The 25,733-nt window shown below is 37.4% G+C and overlaps 1 protein-coding gene across 8 annotated transcripts in view; it reads right to left on the bottom strand.

Annotated features, from left to right (window-relative positions):
- Positions 1 to 25,733, bottom strand: part of LOC101793805 (nipped-B-like protein) — a 200,874-nt gene that overhangs the window by 10,599 nt on the left and 164,542 nt on the right. For all 8 annotated transcript variants that reach the window (XM_038169444.2, XM_038169445.2, XM_038169446.2 and 5 more), the window contains 18 exons: positions 25,026 to 25,164; positions 24,739 to 24,821; positions 23,559 to 23,691; positions 21,834 to 21,977; positions 17,915 to 18,004; positions 17,454 to 17,668; positions 17,256 to 17,358; positions 14,746 to 14,844; positions 14,505 to 14,651; positions 12,643 to 12,777; positions 11,089 to 11,187; positions 9,914 to 9,967; positions 7,113 to 7,221; positions 6,371 to 6,507; positions 2,495 to 2,635; positions 2,077 to 2,170; positions 1,812 to 1,966; positions 1,462 to 1,552 (listed from right to left, as the gene is read on the bottom strand). In XM_038169444.2, coding sequence (XP_038025372.1) covers positions 1,462 to 1,552; positions 1,812 to 1,966; positions 2,077 to 2,170; positions 2,495 to 2,635; positions 6,371 to 6,507; positions 7,113 to 7,221; positions 9,914 to 9,967; positions 11,089 to 11,187; positions 12,643 to 12,777; positions 14,505 to 14,651; positions 14,746 to 14,844; positions 17,256 to 17,358; positions 17,454 to 17,668; positions 17,915 to 18,004; positions 21,834 to 21,977; positions 23,559 to 23,691; positions 24,739 to 24,821; positions 25,026 to 25,164 — 2,168 coding nt within the window. The remainder of the gene's footprint in view (positions 1 to 1,461; positions 1,553 to 1,811; positions 1,967 to 2,076; positions 2,171 to 2,494; positions 2,636 to 6,370; positions 6,508 to 7,112; positions 7,222 to 9,913; positions 9,968 to 11,088; positions 11,188 to 12,642; positions 12,778 to 14,504; positions 14,652 to 14,745; positions 14,845 to 17,255; positions 17,359 to 17,453; positions 17,669 to 17,914; positions 18,005 to 21,833; positions 21,978 to 23,558; positions 23,692 to 24,738; positions 24,822 to 25,025; positions 25,165 to 25,733) is intronic.

Genomic DNA, 25,733 nt, shown 5'->3' with positions numbered 1-25,733 from the left:
CACCTTATTGCTTCATACAAATGTTGAATGATTTGACAACTTGGCTCAATTGCCTGTAAGGTAAAATTTTGCCCTGTCTACCACATGTCCACACATACAACAGCTAACCCCAAAATAGAACCAATATGTAGATGAGATCAATATATCACTTAAAGCAGTGTTCTGAGGTTTAATTAAAATAAAGATCGAGGTGCTTACAGGCAGAGGAAGAAAAATCTGAAAAAAAATATATTGATAGGCACCCCTACCTTCTCCCCTTCCCCCAAACTGATCAGAGTTCAGTCTCTAAGTTAGCAACATTGTTGGCTAATGCAATATTGTCAACATCCATGAGTAAAGTAATTATGTCTATGGTTAGCATGGTAGCCTATGTCCCATGTGCAATATCCTGTACAGGACAATTAAATTTGACTAAACTACAGAAAGTGTTGTGCACCTTGATGCAATGCCTAGAAAAACTCCAGTTAGTCCAGAACACCATGGCATTGCTGCTGCAACTGAGACAACTCTAAAGCCATTAATTCTGCTCAGCTGTCTGAAATGGATTCTCACAGACTTTCAAATCAAGATTAAGTCTTGGTTCTTATCCTCAGAGCCCTTACTAGTCATCTAAAAAGCCACCAAAACAGCAGCATAAGAAGGCAAATTATTGTCCATAGTTAAACTATAGCTCACAGTTAAATTATAGCTAGCTCACACACGAGAGAACTTTCTTTAGACCAAGCCATAACCATGAACTGAACTCTTTCAGAAACCAAGGCCTATCTGCCCAAACGGTTCTGCCCAAAAGGTTCTCTCACAAGTACAGATTCTGTCCTTGAGCAGAAGACAAATGTGATATAAACCACTCAATGGCAGTTCATGCATTACTGCAAGTCACTGAGATACCACACTAATGGCTTCAGATAAAGAATCGATTTAAAATTGAAATACAGTCAAAATCCTAAAAAGAACAGTGATATTTAGGCTATGTTATCATCTCAATGTCTAGTGAAATCTCACAGAACAACCCCCAGTTGTTACAAACTGCCATAATTCCCTTAATTCCTGCAGAAGATCTGGCCCTTCACTTAGAATGCTCAAGATTTTTCCAGCCTTTTATCTAGTTATTCTTTAACCATGCCTTGAGGACTGAAAAACAAACAAACACAAAAAACACAAAAAACCCCACAAGATTTGGAGCTAAAAAATACTTGCATCTCCATTACTTTTGAAATCCACTGCTTTTTAAAACTTGGACACGCATCAAAAAGGCATTCACTGTCAAAAGCATCCACTCTACTGCAGAAGTATACAACTAGCATCCCTTTGACTTCATTTCTCTAGCAATTTCTCAAATAAAACATGTAGTAAAGTTTTATTTTAAATAAACTCCCTGTCACCATATAAATACATAAATCCCTGCTAGAATGCATAGATATTTACTATAGCAGAATAATAAAAATTATTAATATTTCTTACCCAGGCCAATAATGGCTTTTGTCTGTACTTCTTCATCTGAATGCTTTGTAAAATACATCAGCAGTTCAAGTACTTTATCCTTAATGTTAACCTGAGTAAATTACAACAAAAATAACAACTGTTTGAGGATGAAACAGATGCTTTTAATCTCTTATGAAAACCATAAATATCAAAAAGAAAAGAGAAACACAATCTTACTACATAGCCTTTGCACATATTTACAGACCAAAAAACATCCTTCTATGCATTATGAAAAAACAGCATTGAGCAACTAGGAATACTGTGTTTTCAAATAAAAGTGGAACATTCAATACACATAAGACTTGGAGAGTAAATACAAGTTATTTTACCTTACTGTTGCCCTTAAAATCTTCCTGATCAAAATCAAAATGCCGACATAGAGCTCCAACAGTGAAAAGTGATCTGAGGAGTGCTGGTTTATTGGCAGTAAGTATTGTACTGTTGGGATCTTCTTGGTGTTGACTTTTTAATTTTGAAAGCGCACCTACAGTAAGATAAAAGTTTTAATGACAGTATATAAACAGGGTGCATCCCTAAGACTTGTAGCCAAAACTGAAAAGTGAAACTTACATGTTGTGACTTGACTTCACTTACCATAGTATCTATTAAAACAGGCCCACACAAATTTATAGTTCTGAGTGACTTTATTCACAATAGCGCCAAGACAGCTCACACAATACTGAACAACCTAGGAGCAAGAGAGAACAAATGAATTACATACTTAGAAATTAAAATTGAGATTTTTGTGGAGATATGTAGAACTAAAACAAACGCTCTAGCAGTCTATCTCCCAGACTGCTCTGAAAACCTGCCCAAAGTCATAATCATTAAAATATAGCAACAACACATACAAACTCCAGTAAACCAAGAACATTGTTTATTTCATGGCTCATCGGTCCTATGACCAGCATAAGCAACTTCATAATGAAGATAGACTTCCATTAAATCAAAACCATGTATGTTACAACATAAACCTGAATCAACAACTGAATATTAGCAATTAAAATCTTACCGTCATGCCATATTTGATGATGAGTTTCATGAGGTCTTCCTCAATAGTGGCAAGGAAGGTCTCACTTGGGTGCTCCATTAGCGGCACTACAAGCTCTAAGATTTTTGCAACATTGCAGATCACCATGAAATCATTCTGGGTCTGAAACAACAGTGTTTATAGCATTTAACATTTCTGTATATGTTACATATAAACTGTCTGTAACTGTTATTAATATGCACTGATAGTCACAAAATCCCAGCTCTTATGTAAGATATCACTAAGGTATTTAGTAAAGATTTAGAATGCTATTCATATAGTTTACGTATGATATTAAATTACTTATTATTATGAAAGCTAGTTCTTGTTTTTTTATGGAACCTCCAGAAAAAAATAAATCTGTAGAAGCAGAATTTCACCTTTCATCAAGGCTGCATGCACACCTGAAAACTTTTGATCCTGATAATTTTATTACATATATATATACGTGTATATATATTTAAAGAGTCCTACAACAAATCTACAGAATGCTTCTTGATGCACACTAGAGAACACACAACACCTGGCAACAGGTATCAGCAACAAATAAAGTTGTGCTATGGCTGAATGTGGCTTAAACAAAATAGACAATAATGTACATTAACATAGAAATTACAATTAAAACGATTACTAGTTTGCATAATCATGAATTTATATATATTGTGAGAAATCTACAGAAAACATTTTTATATTTAAATATACATCCTGATACAAATGGACTTTTTTTTTTGACAAATCAGGCTCACTGATCACAATAGGATAATTCCCATATGCTACAATCAAGCTATTTAACATATTCAAGTTGACAGTGGTGAATTTATTCTACAATTCATCTCAACCTGTGTAAGAACAAAAGCGATGTAACCCACTAAAGAGATGTTGCAGCAAGTAAATGATCTGATACCCCTTTCCTATACTATTAGTCAGGAAACAGCTCTAAAAATCTGCTGGAGATGTACCTAGAGAGTGCTTCAGGACCGAATCCAGAAAATCATAGAACCATAGAATATCCCAAGTTGGAAGGGACCAATAAGGATCATCGAGTCCAACTCCTGGCACCACACAGGTCTACCCAAAAATTCAGACCATATGACTAAGAGCACAGTCCAGACACTTCTTAAACTCCAACAGGCTTGGTGCCTTGACTACAACCCTGGGGAGCCTGTTCCAGCGTGCGACCGCCCTCTCGGTGAAGAACCTCTTCCTGAAGTCCAGCCTAAACTTCCCCTGCCTCAACTAGTCACCTTTCCCGCGGGTCCCATCACTGGTGATTAAGGAGAATAGGTCGGCACCTGCCCCTCCACTCCCCCTCGCGAGGAAGCTGTACACTGTGATGAGGTCTCCCCTCAGCCTCCTCTTCTCCAGGCTGAACAGGCCAAGTGACCTCAGCCGCTGCTCATATGTCTTCCCCTCTAGGCCCTTCACCACCTTTGCAGCCCTCCTCTGGACACTCTCCAAGAGTTTCACGTCCTTTTTGTACTGTGGGCCCCAGAACTGTACACGGTACTCGAGGTGAGGCCGCACCAGTGCAGAGTAGAGTGGGACAATCATTTCCCTCGACCAACTAGCACTGCTGTGTGTTGTGGTTTAACCCGGCCGGCAGCTAAACACCACACAGCCGTTCGCTCCCCCTCCCCCTCCCTCTCTGGGATGGGGGAGAGAAATGGGAAAGTGAAGCCTGTGGGTTGAGATAGAGACAGTTTATTAAGACAGGAAAAAATAATAATAATGATAATAGCACTACTAATAATAATGTGTACAAACAAGTGATGCACAATGCAATTGCTCACCACCCGCTGACCGATGCCCAGCCTAACCCCGAGCAGTCCAGCCCCCCTCCCCTGGCTAGCCACCCCTATATGTTGTTCAGCATGACGTCAGATGGTATGGAATACCCCTTTGGCTAGTTTGGGTCAGCTGTCCTGGGTCTGTCCCCTCCAAGATCCTGCTGCACCCCCAGCCTGCCTGGCAGGACAGAGCGAGAAGCTGAAAAGTCCTTGGCTTAGTGTTAGCACTGCTCTGAACAATTAAAACATCAGCATGTTATCAACACTCTTTTCATAGAATCATAGAATATCCTGAGTTGGAAGGGACCCATAAGGATCATCAAGTCCAACTCCTGGCACCACACAGTCCAAACGCTTCTTAAATTCAGACAGGCTTGGTGCTGTGACTACTTCCCTCAGGAACCTGTTCCAGTGTGCGACCACCCTCTCAGTGAAGAACCTCTTCCTGATGTCTAGCCTAAACCTTCCCTGCCTCATTCCTGCGGGTCCTATCAGTGGTGATTAAGGAGAATAGGTTGGTGCCTGCCCCTCCACTCCCCCTCATGAGGAAGCTGTAGACTGCAGTGAGGTCACCGCTCAGCCTCCTCTTCTCCAGGCTGAACAGGGCAAGTGACCTCAGCTGCTCATATGTCTTCCGCTCTTTTCATCCTAATCCAAAACATAGCACCCTACCAGCTACTAGGAGGAAAATTAACTCTATTGTAGCTGAAACCAGGACACCGTGCTCGATGCACCCCAGGATACAGTTGGCCCTCCTGGCTGCCAGGGCATACTGCTGGATCATATTCAGCTTGTTATCAACCAAAACCCCCAGATCCCTCTCTGCGGGGCTGCTCTCCAGCATCTCGTTACCCAGTCTGTATGTATAGCCAGGGTTGCCCCGTCCCAGGTGCAGGACCCAGCACTTGCTCTTGTTAAACTTCATGCGGTTGGTGATCACCCAGCTCTCCAATCTGTCCAGATCTCTCTGCAAGGCCTTTCCACCCTCAGCAGAGTCTACAACTCCTCCAATTTTGGTGTTGTCGGCAAACTTACTTAAAATACCTTCTAGTCCTACATCCAAATCGTTTATAAAAACATTGAAGAGAACTGGAGCTTTGAGGTACCTCACTAGTGACCGGCCACCAGCCTGATGCAGACCCATTTTCCACAACCCTTTGAGCCCTGCCCATCAGCCAATTGCTCACCCATCAGATGTTTTTGTTTAGCTGTATGCTGGACATTTTATCCAGTAGGATCCTATGGGAAACTGTGTCAAAATGCTAGGCTATATGTACAAGCTCACCTGGTAACAAGTACTCTCAAACCTGTCCTTCCCAGGGCAGCTGACCTAATGCAATAGCGTGCTGCCACCCACTCAGCCATGCTCTCCTTTTAGCCATGGCTGCATGATCTGCTTTGCTCCTTCTGCCAGATAAAGGATTTATCACAACCTTCACTGAGACAACTGTGCTACTCAAAATAACAAAAAGCTCCACAATGTTTCAGAGGAGGCACTTTATTGGAGCGCATGGTTTAGCATTATAGCTCTCTACTATTTTTGAGAGGTAAACTGTCTTATGCAGGGCACAAAAGACCTGCATAAGTGGAAGCTAGGGAAGGCAGAAGTGAGGTGCTGAAGAGGACAGAGCAGGACATTTTCCTTCTGATACATTTACTATACATGAAGTCATACTGTCTCATGGAACCATACATTTAGTCTTAATATTCTTAAGTTAAATCTTACCTACTTTTAAGAATGTGACTGCAAAACAAAAAAAAATTAAGGAATGATTTTGTAACAGGTGAAAAAGTGGTTTTCAGTCCTCAAGGGAAAGAGGCGGTAAAGGTTTCAATTTCATTTGGCTGTAAAACGTGGAGGTAGATGATGAGGAACAGCATCTTAGAAGCTACAGAGATCATACTAGAGGACCTAGTATCTTTAGAAGATATGATGTTCATGAAATAGAAACACAATTTTATTTCTCTTTTCCTACCTTCAATTTCATTAAGCTTGCAAGACAGCCATTTATTTCTATGCTTAATTATCTTGGGGAAAAACAAGGCCAATATTCTTATTTTCTCTACTTACACTACATTTAGTGGTGAGGTATGGCTGCATGGTCATGGCATGTTTGACCATTAGCTGGGGCCTGATTTTGCTGAATAAGTACAAAGTGGTTATGCAAGCAACCAAGCGACCAGAATTCACACCTTTGTTGTCGGAATCTGCAAAAATTAGAAAATACACAAAAGATATTAGATTTAAGCATTGTTTGATCAATTAAAAACATATGGCCTAAGTATCATATGAATATCTGTCATGACATATCTTTCAAGATCAGTAAAGAATATTCTTGTATATCCTTATTAGATAAGAGCATTAGAGATGAGAACATAATGTATTATCATTTGTATAGGATCACAAAATATGTGAAATAAGAAGCAGAGATGCTTCAAAGACATTAGTATTTTTTAAATATTTTCTGTATACAGAACATTGGCCCTGGCAACGATTCCTATTACAACTGTGGAACATATTAAGGCAAATAAAGTATTTCATATTTGTTTTTGTTTTAGTGATCTAAAAGTTTTAACAAATTATTTTAAAAGTAGTTCTGTTATTGTGGTTAACTAAAGAAAACTTAGGGAAGCTTTATTATCATGCAGTGCTCAAAAGTTCATAATGAACTGAAATGCAATAATTCACTATCACTAGTTTTGTGATAGGAATTCTGTAACAGTAACTTTTCATGATAGTAATTTTAACAACCACTGTTAAAGTATTATAAAAATTCAAAGCAGTTTAGCTACTGGATTCTAAATAGTATTACCTGATAAAGATTCCTCGTATTTAATGATGTGCTCAACCAAATTGTCAACAAGTTGAGTACAGGCTTTCTTCACAGGTTTATATGAGGCATCCTCTTCTGACTTCAACAGCTATAGCAGATGAAAGAGAAAACAATTTAGTAGTAAGTGTGCATTAATTTACACTGGATACATACTGTTTTTATAATAATTACTACAAGTACACAAGGATTTTGCATTACAAAAGTATCTCTATTTTCTCCGTAAAAGCTACACTGTGAAGAAATAATTAAAGGAAGTTAAAAAAAAATCAAAATGCTATAGAATTAAAGAAAAAATAACTGCAACAAAAGAACAGAAGACAGCAGTTCTCCTGATTTTTGTACTGGAATGAAAGCTAACTTTGTGCTTCATGAAATTATGAGGAAAACAATAATCTAGAAATACTTGCTACCAGTAAGTAATAGAAGGCTTTTAAAAATGCTTAAGAAAAAAGTGCAAAGGCAAAAAGAATGTTTTTGACATCATACAAAAGAAAAAACTCAAACGAAGATGAAACATTTTTATGAACATTGTAATCAGTTTGAGCCTTCTTTTCTACGAAAAAAAATTGGGGACTGAAATTATGTCCCTGAATATGCTTTAATATCTAACAAGAATTGAAGTCATACTGTAGCCTTTTCTTCATTGCAGGCATTAATCAACGAACCACAGAATGGCTTGGGATGGAAAGGACCTTAAAGATCACCTAGTTCCAACCCACCCTGCCAGGGGCAGGGATGCCACCCACTAGATCAGGTTGCCTCATCCAACCTGGTCTTGAACCTTTGCAGGGATGGGGCATCCACAACTTCTCTGGGCAACCTGTTCCAGTGCCTCACCATCCTCTGAGTGAAGAATTTCCTCCTAACCTCTAATCTAAATCTCCCTTCTTTTAGTTTAAAACCATTTCCTCTTGTCATTCATTATCTGCCCAAGCAAAAAGTTGTTCTCCATCTTTTTTCATAGAATCATAGAATCATAGAATATCCTGAGTTGGAAGGGACCCTTAAGGATCATCAAGTCCAACTCTTGACACCGCACAGGTCTACCCAAGTTCAGACCATGTGACTAAGTGCACAGTCCAATCTCTTCTTAAATTCAGTCAGGCTCGGTGCAGTGACCACTTCCCTGGGGAGCCTGTTCCAGTGTGCAACTACTCTCTCTGTGAAGAACCCCTTCCTGATGTCCAGCCTAAACTTCCCCTGCCTCAGCTTAACTCCATTCCCGCGGGTCCTGCCGCTGGTGTTAATGGAGAAAAGGTCTCCTGCCTCTCGACACCCCCTTACGAGGAAGTTGTAGACTGCGATGAGGTCTCCCCTCAGCCTCCTCTTTTTTATAAGCTCCCTTTAAGTATTAAATCAATTGAATCGAGGGACAATCCCCTCCCTCGACCTGCTGGCCACTCCTCTTTTGATGCAGCCCAGGATGCAGTTGGCCTTCTGGGCTGCAACTGTGCGCTGCTGGCTCATGTCAAGCTTTCTGTCCACCAGAACCCCCGAGTCTTTCTCTGCAGGGCTGCTCTCAATGACTTCTTCTCCCAGTCTGTGCTCCTGTCCGGGATTGCCCCAACCCAGGCGCAGCACCTTGCACTTGGCCTTGTTGATCCTCGTTAGGTTCACATGGGCCCACTTCTCAAGCTTGTCCAGGTCTCTTTGGATGGCATCCCTTCTTTCTCTTGTGTCAGCTGTACCACTCAGCTTGGTGTCATCTGCAAACTTGCTGAGGGTTCACTCAATCCCACTGTCCATGCCATTGATAAAGATATTAAACAGTATTGGTCCCAAGACAGACCCCTGAGATACAACACTCGTCTCCGGCCTCCACTTGGACATAGAGCCATTGACACTCTCTGGGTGTGACCTTGAAGCCAATCCACCGAACGGTCTACCCTTCAAATCCATCTCTCTCCAATTTGGAGATCAGGATGTCATGTGGGAGCATGTCAAAGGCCTTACAGAACTCCAGGTAGATGACATCGGTCAGTCTTCCCTTGTGAACTGATGCAGTCACTCCATCATAGAAGGCCACCAGATTGGTCAGGCACTATTTGCCCGTGGTGAAGCCTTGCTGGCATTAAGGGGCATGCTAATTTACTTGGCTACCTATTTTCATAACACTCCAGGGTAAAGTAAAAATTTTTGAGACCTCTAATTCCCCCATTCCTGCTTTTGTTATTTTTGCTTGAAAATTAACTGGTGCATAGAAGATGCAGAGGAGAAAGTTAACACAGGCTAACAGATATAAAGAAAGAAAGCTCATTTCTTAGAAAAAAATGAAAGTAAAATATGTAGAAGTAAGCAATACTCCAAACATTCACTCTTTTTATAAACTGTGTAACTAATATATTAGATATTATTAGAATATATACTTATCTGCCATTGAAAAAATAAATCTACATTGTACCAGATGTTCATTTCAGAATTAAGAACATGAAGTCCACAGATAAGGTAATGTCACTAATTACTGAGGACACCATTAAATTAAAAACAACAAAAACAAACAAAAAACAAAAACCTGCCCAAAATACAAACCAAAGCGTGAAGTATTTTTAAAACAGATCATAGAGAAATACAGAAACTAATGTCAGAGACAAAGAAAATCACAGCAATAAAGATTAAAAACAAACAAACAAAACCCAAAGTCATGTGTTTAAAAGGGCATTAATTGAATTTGTCTACTGAATGGATTGCTCTTGTAGTCCCCCTCCAATGTATTTTAGCATCAAAAGAAATGTTAATATTCTTGTGACAATTGTGCTATACATTCAAAATTCATTGCTTACATTTTGAAGAAGCTGTTCAAACCAATCATACCCTGTATCTCTACAAGCTGCAACCTAAAAGCAGTATTGAGAATAAACTGGTTAAAAAAGGAACCTGAAGAAATATTACTTCAATAAACATATTATCTTTAAAGAACAGTAAACATGCATAGATATTGTTTTTTTTTTGTTTTGTTTTTATGCATTCAGTACAATGATTTTATATCTTTGGAGATTAGAAACCATTTTCTGCGTTTGAAAAAACTTCTCATCAGGTTTTGTAGAGTGACATTTTGTACAGATTAAAGCATAAATACAAGCCTGACATATCAAAAATGAACACGTGTGTGTGCGTATATGTGTACATACAAACTTTTAATATAAACAAACCAATCTTTAACTCTCATTATATCTCAAGAACAGCTCACAAGTGCTCTAAAGTAGAATTAGTAGGAGAACTGAGTTAAGATTGCTTAACTTTCCAGTCTGGAAAAATGCATACTACACTATAATTTAGTAAAAATATTGAAAAGCAGGATAGAGTTTAAACACAATTTAAAATAGTGAAATGAGTACTTATTTGATCTTTATACCTTTGTTAATTGATATGAAAAAACTTTCTCAGCACAGAGATTTTGCACAACACATTTTCACTACAGAAGTATAAGCATTTTATTTGAAACAGATTTTTGAGACATGCTGTTTAATTCACTGCTCCTAGAAAGTATATGCAATTCTGCAGATATTAGTTTACTCTAGTTGACCCTGTATTTGTTAAAAAAGCTTATTAATCTTTCAAAATAAACATTATTAATTGTTAAGGAAAACTTTCTTTTAAGAGACAATTTCTTAGCTAGGCTTAACTATACACTGCTACTAGTATTTGCTGGAAAATGTTATACGTAATAGAAATTTGTTCTGTTAACTGAACAAGTGTTTTATACAACTTGAATATAATATGGTCCCAGTTATCATTGCCAGCATATTAGTGAGCATTTAAAGTTTCCTAAAGCTTGTTCCATCAGATGAATAATTCTATCATATATTCAGTGTCAGGAGATACATAAAGACAGCTATCTGATAAGTAAGATACTTGTATATTTTTTGCTTTCTAAAAGACTACAGACAATATTTCAAAGATACTAAAAACATAATCAAGCTTTGCATGCAACCTCATTCAAATTTGTATAACATACCACATCAGTGATGTTTAAAATTTTTCTGGTCATTGCTTCTTTGTCATGGTGTGGAGTTGGAGTAAACCAGAGCTTCTGGAATGTCTCATTTACTAATTTCTGAAGGAAAAAAAAACAAAGAAAAAAGTATTAGCATAAATAAATAAGCTTATCTTGGCACATAGGTATTATCTCTAATATACCCATAAAATAGATTTGTTGATGATATGTGCCTTTTCATGAGGAATTATTAAAACTAAGTGAGATCGTTGTAGAGAATGTTATTTGAGAGACCCAGGTATACTATTACAGGAGTTATACTGGCCTCTAAACAAGTAAAATACCAAATGATCACTGGGAACTGATGCTACAGAAAATTGAGTTAAAACTTTCCTGCACTGATTTGCATTCCTCAGGAAAACATAGTACTCTGAAAAAATAACAACTGAAAACAATATTATGATTTCTATAGCAGAATTAGCAGCAGTGGTAGATTACTTTGGAGTTTTCAAAACAATTGCGACAAGGAGAGAACCCCAAATCTCTCTAGCCAAACTTAGGAAGTAGGTTCCCTTCCCATGTTTTTGGATGGTGGAAAATATGGAACAGAATGAAAGTGAACTATATTATCCTGCATTACTTATAAAGCATACAGATATAAGAATTTCTCCTTGACTATGGAAACATTGAAAATACATTGTAGACACTGCCTGAGGTTGTCGGAAAGGCAAGGGAAAGAAGGAGAGAACAAGGTCATCCTCCCTGCACAGCAGCACCTTGGATCCTACATCTCGATTAACAGTCTTCTCTGAAAGCCACTTGGCATTAATGTGTCTCGAGTGGTAAAAATATATGCTGAAACTTGAAAATTGCATATTTCATATCCCACTGGAAGTGTGATACAAAATTATTACACGGGGAATGCTTAATTACCCAGATATTTTAAAATTATTTTGCTGAATCAAACAAAAACATCAGTGTCAGGTTTATGATTTATTATATAATCTTAATTTGGTGTCATTCTGCATACACATTGCACAAAGAGTAGAATATGGTCACATAAGTAACATTTCAGGGGGAATAAGTGATTCATTAAACATTCAGAATTAATGCAAAAGAAGCACACACAAATATTTCATAATGTTTTATATGCAGAACATACGTATCTGGCATATACTAATGTCAAGAACTTAATTTTGACCTAAAGCTTATTTTGTTTGCAGAAAGGATTTTTATATGCCAATTTTACTTGTTAGAAAAGAGAATACCCAGAGACGATACTTACAAGCAGAAAAAAAATCTAGAAAACATACATATTTTTTAAAACCTTTTGATTGCCAGCAAAAAAATAATGAAGAAAACAAGAGAAAGAAAAACAAGTCAGCAATGTAGGAAGTCAAGATATTTGTTCTCTCAAAAAATGAAAAGTAAATAAAAATAATAAATCTTACAATGAAGCAATGAAATAGTGGTGTGTTGTTTGTTGTTTGATGTTTGATTTTGTTTTCTTTTTTGTCAAAATACAGAAACACTAAAACAATTATAATTAAAATCCTGACAAATGTTTTATTCTACCTTAATGCCTTCTTCATCATTGACTCTCCGAATCATTTTCACACACATCTCTGTAATTTTGGGAAATGTTGGTTGTTCGATGCAGATATCCCTAAGTATCTTTATGACTCTTTTTCTGACACTGATACCAGTATCCTGTGAGAAGAAAAGTATTACAGTCTTGAAAACAAATCCAACATATGAATTAGTTTGTGTTATATGAACTAATATTTGAAGATGAACCAATCAGACTTGCAAAACATATTTAGAAAAGGCAGTTAAAATATTCTAGAGTGCAAGGTCAGCATAACTTGTGCCACTTAACTGCAACAGTTCTAAGGGCCTGGCTGAGCACCCAGAATGCTGAAAATGCTTCCTCCGCTTATACCCTCTGATTTAAGAGCTCATGATGTTGCTAATGTGTAATTCCACTTCAAGAGCTTACAAGTTAGATGTAATGATGCTTAACTACGTTGTTGGAACACACAAGACCCTTTGCAGATCTGGACAGTAATACTTCAAGCCTTTGGATAAAGCTTATGGATAAGCCTATGTAGCAAGTCTTTTCCATTTTCCTAGGCTTCATCTAAGGAGATAGATGAGGAGTTTCATTTCATCTTATTCAAAACCCATTTAATCTGAATGGCAGGATGAATTATTTTATGCATGCTGTCCTGGTTTCAGTTAGAACAGAGTTAATTTTCTTCCTAGTAGCTGGTAGAATGCTATGTTTTGGCTTAGGATGAGAAGAGTGCTGATAACACGCTGATGTTTTAATTGTTCAGAGCAGTGCTTACACCAAGCCAAGGACGTCTCAACTTCCTCTGTCCAGCCAACGGGCAGGCTGGGGGTGCAGCAGAAGCTGGGAGGGGACAAACCCAGGACAGGTGACCCAAACTAGCCAAAGGGGTATTCCATACTATCTGACGTCATGCTGAACAATATACAGGAGTGGCTAGCCAGGGGAGGGGGGGCTGGACTGCTCGGGGTTAGGCTGGGCATCGGTCAGCGGGTGGTGAGCAATTGCATCGTGCATCACTTGTTTTGTACACATTATTATTAGTAGTGCTATTATCATTATTATTATTATTTTCCTGTCTTAATAAACTGTCTCTATCTCAACCCACAGGCTTCACTTTCCCATTTCTCTCCCCCATCCCAGAGAGGGAGGGGGGGAGGGTGAGTGAACGGCTGTGTGGTATTTAGCTGCTGGCTGGGTTAAACCACGACACATGCTTATACATGTAAGCATATGAAGCTACCTATCTCTAAAGCCCTTCACGAACATGTTTTATCATGTAACCATAACAAATGAGTAGTATTTGACTAAAAAGGTGCCTGACATGGATCCTAAAAGCTAGTGTTATCTTAAAATACAATTTTAATTTAACTATATCTAAATATCCAGACAAAAAAAAAACACTTTTTGTACAAAAAAACAACAGAAAACCTTTTAAAACGCTAAAACAGCACAGAAAAACAAAGTAGTTTTCTCTTTCTTTTGGACTACAATTAGCAACTTTAGATTATTGTGTTGTAGATCTTTCTTCATTGTCCCACACTACTGAACTGCCTTCAGAGACTCGTATCTCAAACTTCAAACATGGAATAATTTTTCGTTTCACCTAATTTGTGCCTTAACAATGGAATCAAAAGGAACATAATCCTGGTTCTACTGCAATACAACTTTCTGATGTAAAAAAGACTCCACTCAAAACAAGTGACGTGTATTACAGGGTTGGTCTTACAAGGATGATGCTCCTTAAAGCAATAAAATACAATTTACTCTTGGAGTGATAATTCCATATTATTAAACATATAAACTCTGTTGAAAAAAAAAATCCCAGTGCCATTTAACTTATAAATATCACAAGTCACTGTACCAATATTCTTTCAATCAGCATGTCGTAATACTGCTCAGCAAGCTGAGGACGACAGAGCACAAATCGGCCAAGCAGCTCCACAGCTGCTTCTCGTACACTAGTGGAGTTATCCATTAACCGTCCATGAACACCTCGTTGCATATCCAGCTAAAAAGAACAAATAAAACACATACAAAATAAGAACTAAGGATTTATTTTAAGCGTGATAAAAGTATGCATGATAGATATTTCCTTTTTTTACCCTGGCTAGAATACTGGGGTCTACAGCAACAACCTCAGACAAACACTTCATGGCTTTTGTTCGAACAGCAATTGCATTTTCACCAAGTACACGCAGAATCTATTAAGAGAACAAAAAAAAAAATCTCAGTTGCTTTGGGAAAGTAATAATGTTTAACACAGACAAAAATGCACAAGAATAACACACAAACTATTTAACTAAAATAAGAATAGCTGTCTACTAAAAATTGAATACATCTTCTCAGACAGTGAAGAAGTGCATGTAAATGATGTTCCATGGCACTGATGACTTGAGCATGGATATTTGATAGATCTCTAAGACTAGTCCAAACAGGATTTATACAGGCTCCATATGCTCACTCTACATCCCTTTGTTTTAAACTCTACTTTTGCCATTCAGATGCAGCTTTCACCATGGCTCTTTTAACAGGAAAGTTGGATTTGGACACTGTAACTCTATGACTTGCTCTGTATGCAGATTAATATAAGTAATGAAACCTAAACCATTGCTAGAGTTCAAACATGTCACCATGCCAACATGCTAGTCCTCTTTTCCCAGAAAAAGGAAAGAAACCACACTGGTCAAACAACAGCTTCCAAAGTGAGAGTAACATGCACTTGTGCAAGCAAATGACCAAATTGGCTTATATTTTCAAATCAAATGAAGATACATTTCATGAGTTAGCACTATCAAATAAGCATGCATCATACAGAAACTGTGAAAAGGTTTTAACATTTTGTAATTATCCTCTTACTGTGTACATCTAATGTAATGATTTTGCCATATACATACACAGACAAAATAACATATGCGCAATATGATGTATGAAATGCATAGAAGAAAAAGAAAAAAAGCACTTATGCCATCAGTACAGAATATGAAAGTATGTGGTGTTACCATGACCTGTTAAATACCTGTGCTCAATAATGAACAGATATTGCACACTACCCCAAATGTGTTTGAAGTCAGAAACCATTGTGTTTCACTGTACTAGGACTTTTGTCAAACCGAGGAGCAAGAAGGAAATGCAGAGGCAGTGGAAGCAGGGACACATGGCCTGGAAAGAGTAAAGGGATGCTGTCTGGATGTGATCAGATGGGATCAGGAAAGCCAAGGCATGGATGGAACTGAGCTTGGCAAGGGATGCAAAGAATAACAGGAAGAGATTCTATAGGTACATTGGCCAGAAAAGAAAGGCCAAGGAGAGTATACCCCATCTGATTAACGAGAAGGGAGAACTGGTAATAACAAACATGGAGAAGACTGAGGTACTCAACAGCTTCTTTGCCTCAGTCTTCACTGCCAGTCAGGCTTCCCACATCTCTCATTTCCCTAAACTGTGGGTAGTTAGGGTCTGGCGGCCGGAAGATGTCGCGCTGTACGGAAAGGTGGAGCCCCTCCCTTGATGGACAGTAGCGTGTGGTCTGTGATGTAAGCAAGCGGAAGTGACGCTATGGGCCTTGGGTATATAACACCATGTGACTCGACAATAAACGCCATTTGCCATCCACCACATTGGTGTCTGTGAGCCGATGGACTGAGCGGCCTGGGGTTGGTCGCCGTGCTGTTCCTGAACCAGGTCGCCACTGCCCCCTGAAGGCAACACTAAACCTGTAGAGGAGGGCTTGGGGAGCAAAGTCCCTCCCAATGTAAGCAAAGAGTAGGTTCGAGACCACCTGATGAAACTGAACAGGTACAAATCTAAAGGGGCCCAATGACATGCATCCCAGGGTCCTGAGAGAACTGGCTGATTGAGATCATGATGATGGGATTGAGTGAACCCTCAGCAAGTTTGCAGATGACACCAAGCTGAGTGGTACAGCTGACACAAGAGAAAGAAGGGATGCCATCCAAAGAGACCTGGACAAGCTTGAGAAGTGGGCCCATGTGAACCTAACGAGGATCAACAAGGCCAAGTGCAAGGTGCTGCGCCTGGGTTGGGGCAATCCCGGACAGGAGCACAGACTGGGAGAAGAAGTCATTGAGAGCAGCCCTGCAGAGAAAGACTCGGGGGTTCTGGTGGACAGAAAGCTTGACATGAGCCAGCAGCGCACAGTTGCAGCCCAGAAGGCCAACTGCATCCTGGGCTGCATCAAAAGAGGAGTGGCCAGCAGGTCGAGGGAGGGGATTGTCCCTCGATTCAATTGATTTAATACTTAAAGGGAGCTTATAAAAAAGATGGAGAACAACTTTTTGCTTGGGCAGATAATGAATGACAAGAGGAAATGGTTTTAAACTAAAAGAAGGGAGATTTAGATTAGAGGTTAGGAGGAAATTCTTCACTCAGAGGATGGTGAGGCACTGGAACAGGTTGCCCAGAGAAGTTGTGGATGCCCCATCCCTGCAAAGGTTCAAGACCAGGTTGGATGAGGCAACCTGATCTAGTGGGTGGCATCCCTGCCCCTGGCAGGGTGGGTTGGAACTAGGTGATCTTTAAGGTCCTTTCCATCCCAAGATGTTGTATGATATGATTTTATGATATTCTGTGATATGATTCTGGCACAGTTTACCTGTGTCAAATAAATATCGAAGCTCTGGGCAAATGGCCTCATAGAGGCCAAGTAGCGAACAATCAAACATGCATCTTCATAGTCCACAGTATCAGAATTCATCCTGCAACAAATCCAATGCGTTAATTAGAACATGTTATAGAAAACAGTTAAAAACATCAAATGCATGGTTAAGAAATCAGCAGTAGTGAAACATACTTTAATGTACTGAACTGAGATGGAGCAGTTTTAATGATGCTACGAAGAAACTTTTTCCGACTTTCTGCTCTATGCATGATTTTTCCTGTGGTCTCAACATCTTTTGCATGATGAGTTCCTTCAGACGAATCCTCATCCTTCTGAGATTTAATTGCTTTCTCTGTCTCCATAGTTGTATCACGGAACCACTGAGCTATATAAAACTTCCGAGAAAACTGGAGAGATACAGCAGGATGCACAGAAAACAAAAAACAACAGATAGAGAAGAGGAAGATGAACTGATTTATAATGAGAGTGAGTCTAATACCTCAACCATATTTTGGAAAAGACAATCAACAGTATATGTTAGGGTGACAATTTAATTGAAACACTAATATACATGACTGAAAGTAATTTTATTCAGTAGACTTGTTATTGAAATTATTTTTATATACAATCACTATTAGAAAGCTGAAATTTACCACTAATGATGCATCGGTTTCTGTGTTCTCATCAAGATAATCTAGCAAAGCCTTTTGTAGCTGTTGAATTTCATCTTCTCCTCCTGAAACCTGTCAGGACAAAGATAGTTGTAAAACAGAATATTGCTCAGTGGTAATTACCATTTGACAATCCGTATATCCATATATAAAATACAGTGAACTTAGTTGTTTTGATAATCGCAGAACATTAACAATTTTTAAGCAATTACCTGTAAACTGCATACAAACTGAATCAAATTAGACTTGGTGATTCCAAAGTCTAAAAAAAAGATTAAAAGCAGCATAAGACTGGTTTTAAAACAGATTGACTGATTTGATTAATTTTCCTTCTATGAACTTGTGTTAAGATCCTCTGTGAGAAAAAAAAAAGGCTTAAATGAGACACAGACTGACACAAAGTTTAATCTTTAAAAATCATTGTTAGTTTTCTCACTAATAATAAAACACTGAAACAGTGACTTCTCAGGTGAACAAAGGACAAAGGATAAAAGGCAAAACAAGAGTCAAATGAAAAGAAATATGAAAACACAGACAACAGTAGAAAAGTATGGGAAACACAAAGAAATAACTTATCCCTTTGTAAAAATATTTGGTATGTGTTTTCAGGGATAATGCCTATACAGAGAAAGTGCAGCAAGTTTGCTCAATCCATCTAAGAAAGAACTTACAGAGGTTGTCCCCAAACACCTCTGTACTCTTGCATTAAAGAATCATGTTCTCTAAAATTAAATTAAGTTTCTGTCAGTTAAAAAGGCTTGTGAACAAACACACAGTTTATAAAATAAAAAAACAGTCACCTACTACATAAAGCCTATCTACAGAAGAGGATAATAATTTTTCTGTCAAGCACTTTTAAGATGCACAAAAAGTATCTTATGTACAAAACTGTAATATGGGACATGCTAGTGTATCATAGTTGTAAATAACTAAACTGTATGAATGTTAAGAAGAGAATGTATTTTTTCTAAGAGGCTATTGTACGGGAAATAGGTATATCCTGATCTCTTAAATAGTTCTAGCAACAATCTTATATCTGATCAACAGACAATGTACTTCTCCCAAATAGGGATTACAGAGAATAAATCAGTATCAATGAACTTGTTCATTAGTCAGAAACTAACTTTCTCAATATTTACAAAACAGCATAAAAAGAAAACCAACACACCTTTTTTCCTTTGTATTATACTGAAATATGCAGGTCCTTGTAGTTGCTCATATTACAGCAGTAAAATGTTTTTCTTTTTTTCCCCAAAATGAATTAATTCAGGAGTTTAAAACATGTATGTCTACAATGCACATAATACTGATATAGGTTCATTGATACACATTTGTAATATATATGCAAATTATGATTTATAAGTCCAGCCTTTGACCAATGTTAAATTTTGTAGATAATGGGGTGGGGGAAAAAAATGATGCTTGATGAATTCTAATTGCTTAAGTATTTTTGAGCAAGTAAAAAACACAGAACAAACAGGGGAAAAAAAGCCTGCAACAAATCATATTCAATATTGATAATAAAAATAGAATAATTTCTGGCTTAAACTTCTTCAGCAACAAAATTCACAACTTATAAGCATCAACTTCAGCATGAACAGCACAAATTGGCAATCATGCCACAAATGCAGCACATAATATTGCTTGCAAACATCACCAAGTAGAAAAATGTACAGTTACAAGTCCAGAAGATTAGAGTATAAAGAGATAAATTAATGAGAGGCATGCATAAGTGTTCAAATCAACTTGTCAGTCTATGACAGATTTCAATAAATAATATGTACTGTTTAAAAAAGTCAAAACAGAAGAGATTTTCTCCTAAATCTAATTATATGGGTCAAGAGTCAAAACCACAGTAGAAAATTATAAGCATCCATCAGTCACTGGGGAATACCATAGTAACTATATCAGAGGGTTGAAGGAAACATCTAATAAGAGTCTACGTATTCAATTCATCAGGAAAGAACAATCTGTAGAAGTGTAAGTCCATTTCTGAACAGAAGCAATAATTTAAGTTCTTCCTGATGACTAGATCTGAATATGTCTGCCAATGCACCTTCTTATTTTCTTGCCATCTGAACAACAAAGTGAATCTTAGTTGACATGTACACATTTCCAAGTAGTTATTTTTTCTTATGTTACAAATCATTTATAAACAACACACTGTCTACTCTGACTAATGGTACTGTATAATTTATACCTTCCACAATGTATGGATGGTACTGTCTACCATCATTGATGCTAAGCTTACTGAATATCTGAAAAAAATGCTTTTAGCACTCAATTGCCCAAAGCAATTTTATTTTCTGCAAATGCCAATTGCCTAGTTACTGCCCAATCCTGTTAAAAAAATAAAAATTCAGGTCACCATATTCATATGTGTTTTTCTGGAATATCTTTCAATACCATTTTAACTTCCGGAGATAAAAAAAGAGAAAGGGATCCTTCTAAAATATTTCCCTACCAAGTCTGATGGAGAATTGTCAGAATCACTGCCAATGGAAGAAAATTATAATCCACATAAACGTAAAAATTATATTAAACCAGGAACATAAAGATTTGATACTATATATAGTACAATATTCTAATCGAACAAACTTATGGCAATTATCAGACTCATAAAGGACTAGATGAGCTTCGACTCTTTATTTGAATGCCTGTAAATTTTTAAAGTTGAAGTTTTTCCTCCAGTATAAATCTGTAACAGTCATCCTGAAATACATGCAATAAATCCGGAGTCTTTTTTCAGTAACTAAAAGATAAATTTGGATAAAATGAATTTGATATGACTACTTAACCTCAGATCCAATCATTCTGATAGTAGTTAGTAGTTCAAAAAGAAAACTGTACGCTCAATAAGAAATGTGCAACTCCATATTTTTAAGAGGACACGTAAGACCTGATGATTTTCTCATCAAACTACATGTATGTGCTGTAAAAAGCTCAGAAGCATGCAACACTTTGATAACTGTTGCTGCCCTTGCAGATTTGGAGACATTTTGATAATCTGCATTAGCAGAAATGCAAATGTACATTCTTTAATGAGATATATGAGCAAGTTCAGGAAAAAAAAACAACAAACAAAACAAAGCAAAGCAATACCAGCTATGTCACGTAAAACCTAACCTTACAGGCTGAAGAGTTTAACTCTCTAAATCACAGAACGGACGAGGTTGGAAGGGACCTCTGAAGATCATCTACTCTGACCCCCCTGCTGAGCAGAATTACCTAGAGCACATTGAGCAGGATGGCATGCAGGTGGGTTTTGAATATTGCCAAAGAAAGAGACTCCACAACCTCTCTGGACAACCTGTTCCAGTGCTCTGTCACCCTCACAGTAAAGAAGTGCCCCCTCATATTGCGCCGGAAGCTCCTGTGCTTCAGTTTGTGCCCGTTTCCTCTCATCCTGTCGCTGAGCACAACTGAAAACAGACCGGCTCCATCCTCTCGACACCCTCCCCTCTGATATTTGTATATATTAATGAATCTCCCCTCAGTCTTCTCTAAAGCCTGTATATGAATGCCATAAGCCCCATTACCATTTTGTGACAGCAAATGCACACATCCATATATAATTTTAATGCCTCAAGATAGAATTCAACAGTTGCTCTATTATTTCCTCTGTACCATCAGAGTAAAACTGGTTTTACCACTGTAATTAACCATTTAATATGACCATGAGGGAGATGGTGCAAGAAAGACAGCAATCAACTAAAATCTGTGATACTTATAAATAGAATGCATTTGATTCAGAAATCTGAACAATGAAAACTGATTCTCCACATGCCATTTTTTGGTGGAGAAATATTTTTATTTGTTTTTGTTTTAAACAAATCTTTATAATTTTCAAATATCTGAATGGATATATCTCAATACAGCTGGCATGGGATCTCTCACACACCTGTTTGAGGATTCTGGCTATAGGCCCTTGATCCATTTTGCTAGTGACTGCATCTTTCCTCAGTCTTGCAGCTACAGTTCCAAGATAGTCAAGTGATGCAACTCTTAAAGCCATTTCTGTTGATTTGTTACTGAACTGGTGAACCTAAGAAAAGAAAGACATATCTTTTTTAAAATTATGTATTTATGCAACTGAGACTCATAGAATCATAGGTTGGAAGGGGCCTTTAAGGTCATCTAATTCCAACCCCCCTGCCATGGGCAGGGATACCTTCCACTAGACCAGGATGCTCAAAGCCCCATCCAGCCTGGCCTTGAACACTTCTAGGGATGGGGCATCCACAGCTTCTCTGGGCAACCTCTTCCAGTGCCTCACCACCCTCTGAGTAAACAATTTCTTCCTTATATCTAATCTAAGTCTACCCTCTTTTAGTTTAAAACCATTACTCCTTGTCCTATCACTGCACTGCCTGATAAAGAGTCCCTCCCCAGCTTTCCTGTAGGCCCTCTTTAGGTACTGGAAGGCTGCTATAAGGTCTCCCCAGAACCTTCTCTTCTCCAGGCTGAACAACCCCAACTCTCTCAGCCTGTCTTCATAGGAGAGGTGTTCCAACCCTTTGATCATCCTCGTAGTTTAATACCATTACCCCTTATCCTGTCAATACACTCCCTGAAAAAAAGTCTCCACCAATCTTTCCTGTAGGTCCCCTTTAAATACTGGAAGTTCACTATAAGGTCTCCCTAGAGCCTTCTCTTCTCTAGGCTAAACAACCCCAGCTTTCTCAGCCTTTCTTCATTCTTCTCACAAGACACTGTTTAAACTTATTAAAAATTCTAACTTCACACACTATATATTTATCTATAGTGTTTTATTTATATTTATTTATATTTATGTTTATATTTATTTATATATTTATATGTATTTATATATTAATTATATTTATATTCATATATTTATTATAATATATCCCTATTCTAATTCACACACTATAAAATTATGTCATTTACTATTACACTACATATACACAACCTCTCTACAAATATGCTTGTTAGTTTTCTTTAAATATATACTTTCATAAAGTAAACTAGATGTCTAGTACAGGATATATCCTTTGCAATAACATAGATATTAACCACCATAATATGTATTTCTCATTATTCACACAAATATAATGAAAGCTACATCTTTATCAGCAACAGGACCATAAAATATTTTTCCAAGAAACAGGTTAAATTACTGTGTAAATTACTGTGTAAAACAACTCTCTAAAAATATGTTAGCAAAAATGTTCACATTCTGTAACATTTCACATTCCATAAGTAAATGTACTATTATTTGTATAAAAGCAATCTAATTAATTGTTTTCAGGTTCTGTGCTAAATGAACAGTCTAGAGAAGATATTTAACATGAGCAATTACAGTTATTTGACTTTAATCTAAACAAATATTTGCACTTACTAGATGGTATAAAATGTCACTTTTTAACGTGAAAAATGTCATGGAAGTGTAGAAGTGGACTTTTGTGAGAAAGAGTATACACACGACCTTTTTCAAGTTGCGTATCAATCATCCTCTGACCTAAATTTTAGTATTTATATATTACATAATAGTGATACACATAAGAAAATCCTTAAACACTGCACGTATGCATCAACTATCAGAATGTATTCCTCTAATAGCTGAAACTGAAATAAGTCTTCATAGTTAAAAACAAGAATCCCTTACCAATAGCCTTCCTAATAAGCTAAGGAGCAACTCTGCAGCTGGCCATTCTGGTTTATTGACTGTGGAAAGGAGATCTTGAATGAAGTTCTCAAACAGTGGCCTATAATCTTCTTCTCCTTGTTTACTACCACACCTGTTTAGAAGAAAATGTATTCTGTAAGCAAATTTAAGATCCATTTAAGCTTTTCTTCTGATGTAAACAAAAATAATCCTATGTTTAATCAGGAAAAAAAAAAGTTTTATGCAATTCTAAAAGAAAAAAACTGGAATATTAGCAGAAAAATAATTTTATCCAGTTAAGGACAAATAATTCTAACATTTATCACTATTTTTTCACTGCAGGGAAAGCAGCTAATCCAGGATAGTAGTATTTTTTCCCTCTAAGCTTTTTCATGTATTGTTTTGAATTAAAGTCTGAATGAAGAGGATGAACAAGGCAGGTAAAAAAAAATCTGAACCTCAAGCTGTAGTCCTGTATTTAGGAGGTATTTAGTCTAGACTCTTGAAGTCTGGTCCAACTTATCTCAGAATTATATCTCAGTATTATGCTCTTCAAGGTTAAAATCAGAATGTAAAATTCAAACGTAACATACCTGATAGTGTTTCACTTACACATGACGTTCCTAATGTCTTTAACGATACCAGAAGTATGCAGAGAAATGGCTAGATCTCTAAACAGCCTCTCAGCTTAACAGTAGAAATTAACACGATAAAAATCTCAGGACTTTTTCTAAAAAAAGCTTATTTTGATTATTCAGGTGTGTATATATATATTTATATATATTTCTGTTCAGCTATTAGCATTCCTAACTTTAGTTAAATTAATGTGATTTTAGTTTTTTAGTCATTTTGATGACTGAATGAATCTGGTTTCACCACTTAAATATTTATTCAGCCTCCTCTTTTGTGCTTCAGATGAGTAACAGACACCTGATAAAAGGATCCTACATAAACTATCAGACAGATTCTTAAATGTATAAAGAACTCCCTGCAGAATTTCTGTGCCATAAAAGTTTTGTCTAGAGAGGAAGCTCTCTTAGGGAACTATAATGTACATTGTTATAAGTAACTTTATTGGTTGGTATTTAGCATTGTGAAGTAATTAGGTTTGTCTTCAGCTGTGACAGACTTTATTCAGAGATGGTTTCATCAATATACTAAAGAATGTAAGAGTACTTACTTCTTAAGGAAAATAGAAAGGAAGTTTTGTGCTGTTCTCATGGCTGTTTCATATGAGTTAGTAATAAGCACATCTTGATCCACCTAAAAATAACAAGATGTATTAGTCTAACATTTTAGCATAGACAGAAATATGATTTCCAGATCAACATTTGTCATGCATCAAATAATTATGGCAGACAAAATTACATTGTCTGATTACTAGAGCACCATCATAAAACATTATACCCACAAGCACACAGTCATACCTGCACAAAAAAAAAGTCTCTTTAAAAATATCTTCCTTACTTTTTTGTTCAATTCCTCCTCTGAATTAGAATCTTTTTCTGCTGATGGTAAGTGCACAACACATTGAATAAGCTGCAGAACTAGTGCTGTTACCATTTGAATATACATAGGCTCTCCATCAGTGTCACTGCTATTTAACCTGTTAATATGAAAAGGACAGCATTAACAGTAAAATAAAACAAAACAATTATTTTTGGTCCTAAGTATTTTTTAAATTTAGGAAATTTTTACCACAGATAGAAATCTGTGTTCTAGACATTTATTTCACACCTCAAGACTGCCTCCACCAAGAAAGATAGAACGGTAATTGTTGTAGGCGACTCCCTTCTCAGGCAGGAAAAGGATGAGGTTGAGGGTCTGGACAGTAGTCCAAACCTGGGAAGCAACCCTGCAAAGCATGTCAAGATTGGGGGAAGTACTGAGCATAGGGATCGGGGCCGGGCAGAGCACTGCATCACAACCAGTGCCACAAAAAAAGAACGGGGAGAGTCTTAGTGATCAGAGACTCCTTGCTGAGGGGCACTGAGGCTCCTATTTGTCACCCAGATAACCTATCCAGAGAGATGTGCTGTCTTCCTGGGGCACGTGTCAGAGACATTAGGAAGGCTCTGCCACAGCTCATTAAACCAGAGAATTACTATCCTCTTGTTGTCATTCAGGTTGGATCCCGGGAAGCTGCAACTAGAAAAATGAGGAATATTAAAAAGG

Source organism: Anas platyrhynchos, chromosome W (assembly GCF_047663525.1).
Source record: "Anas platyrhynchos isolate ZD024472 breed Pekin duck chromosome W, IASCAAS_PekinDuck_T2T, whole genome shotgun sequence".
In the NCBI taxonomy this organism is placed as follows: domain Eukaryota; kingdom Metazoa; phylum Chordata; class Aves; order Anseriformes; family Anatidae; genus Anas; species Anas platyrhynchos.
The sequence above is the reverse complement of the archived record's forward strand: the minus strand, read 5'-3'. Positions and strand labels throughout refer to the sequence as shown.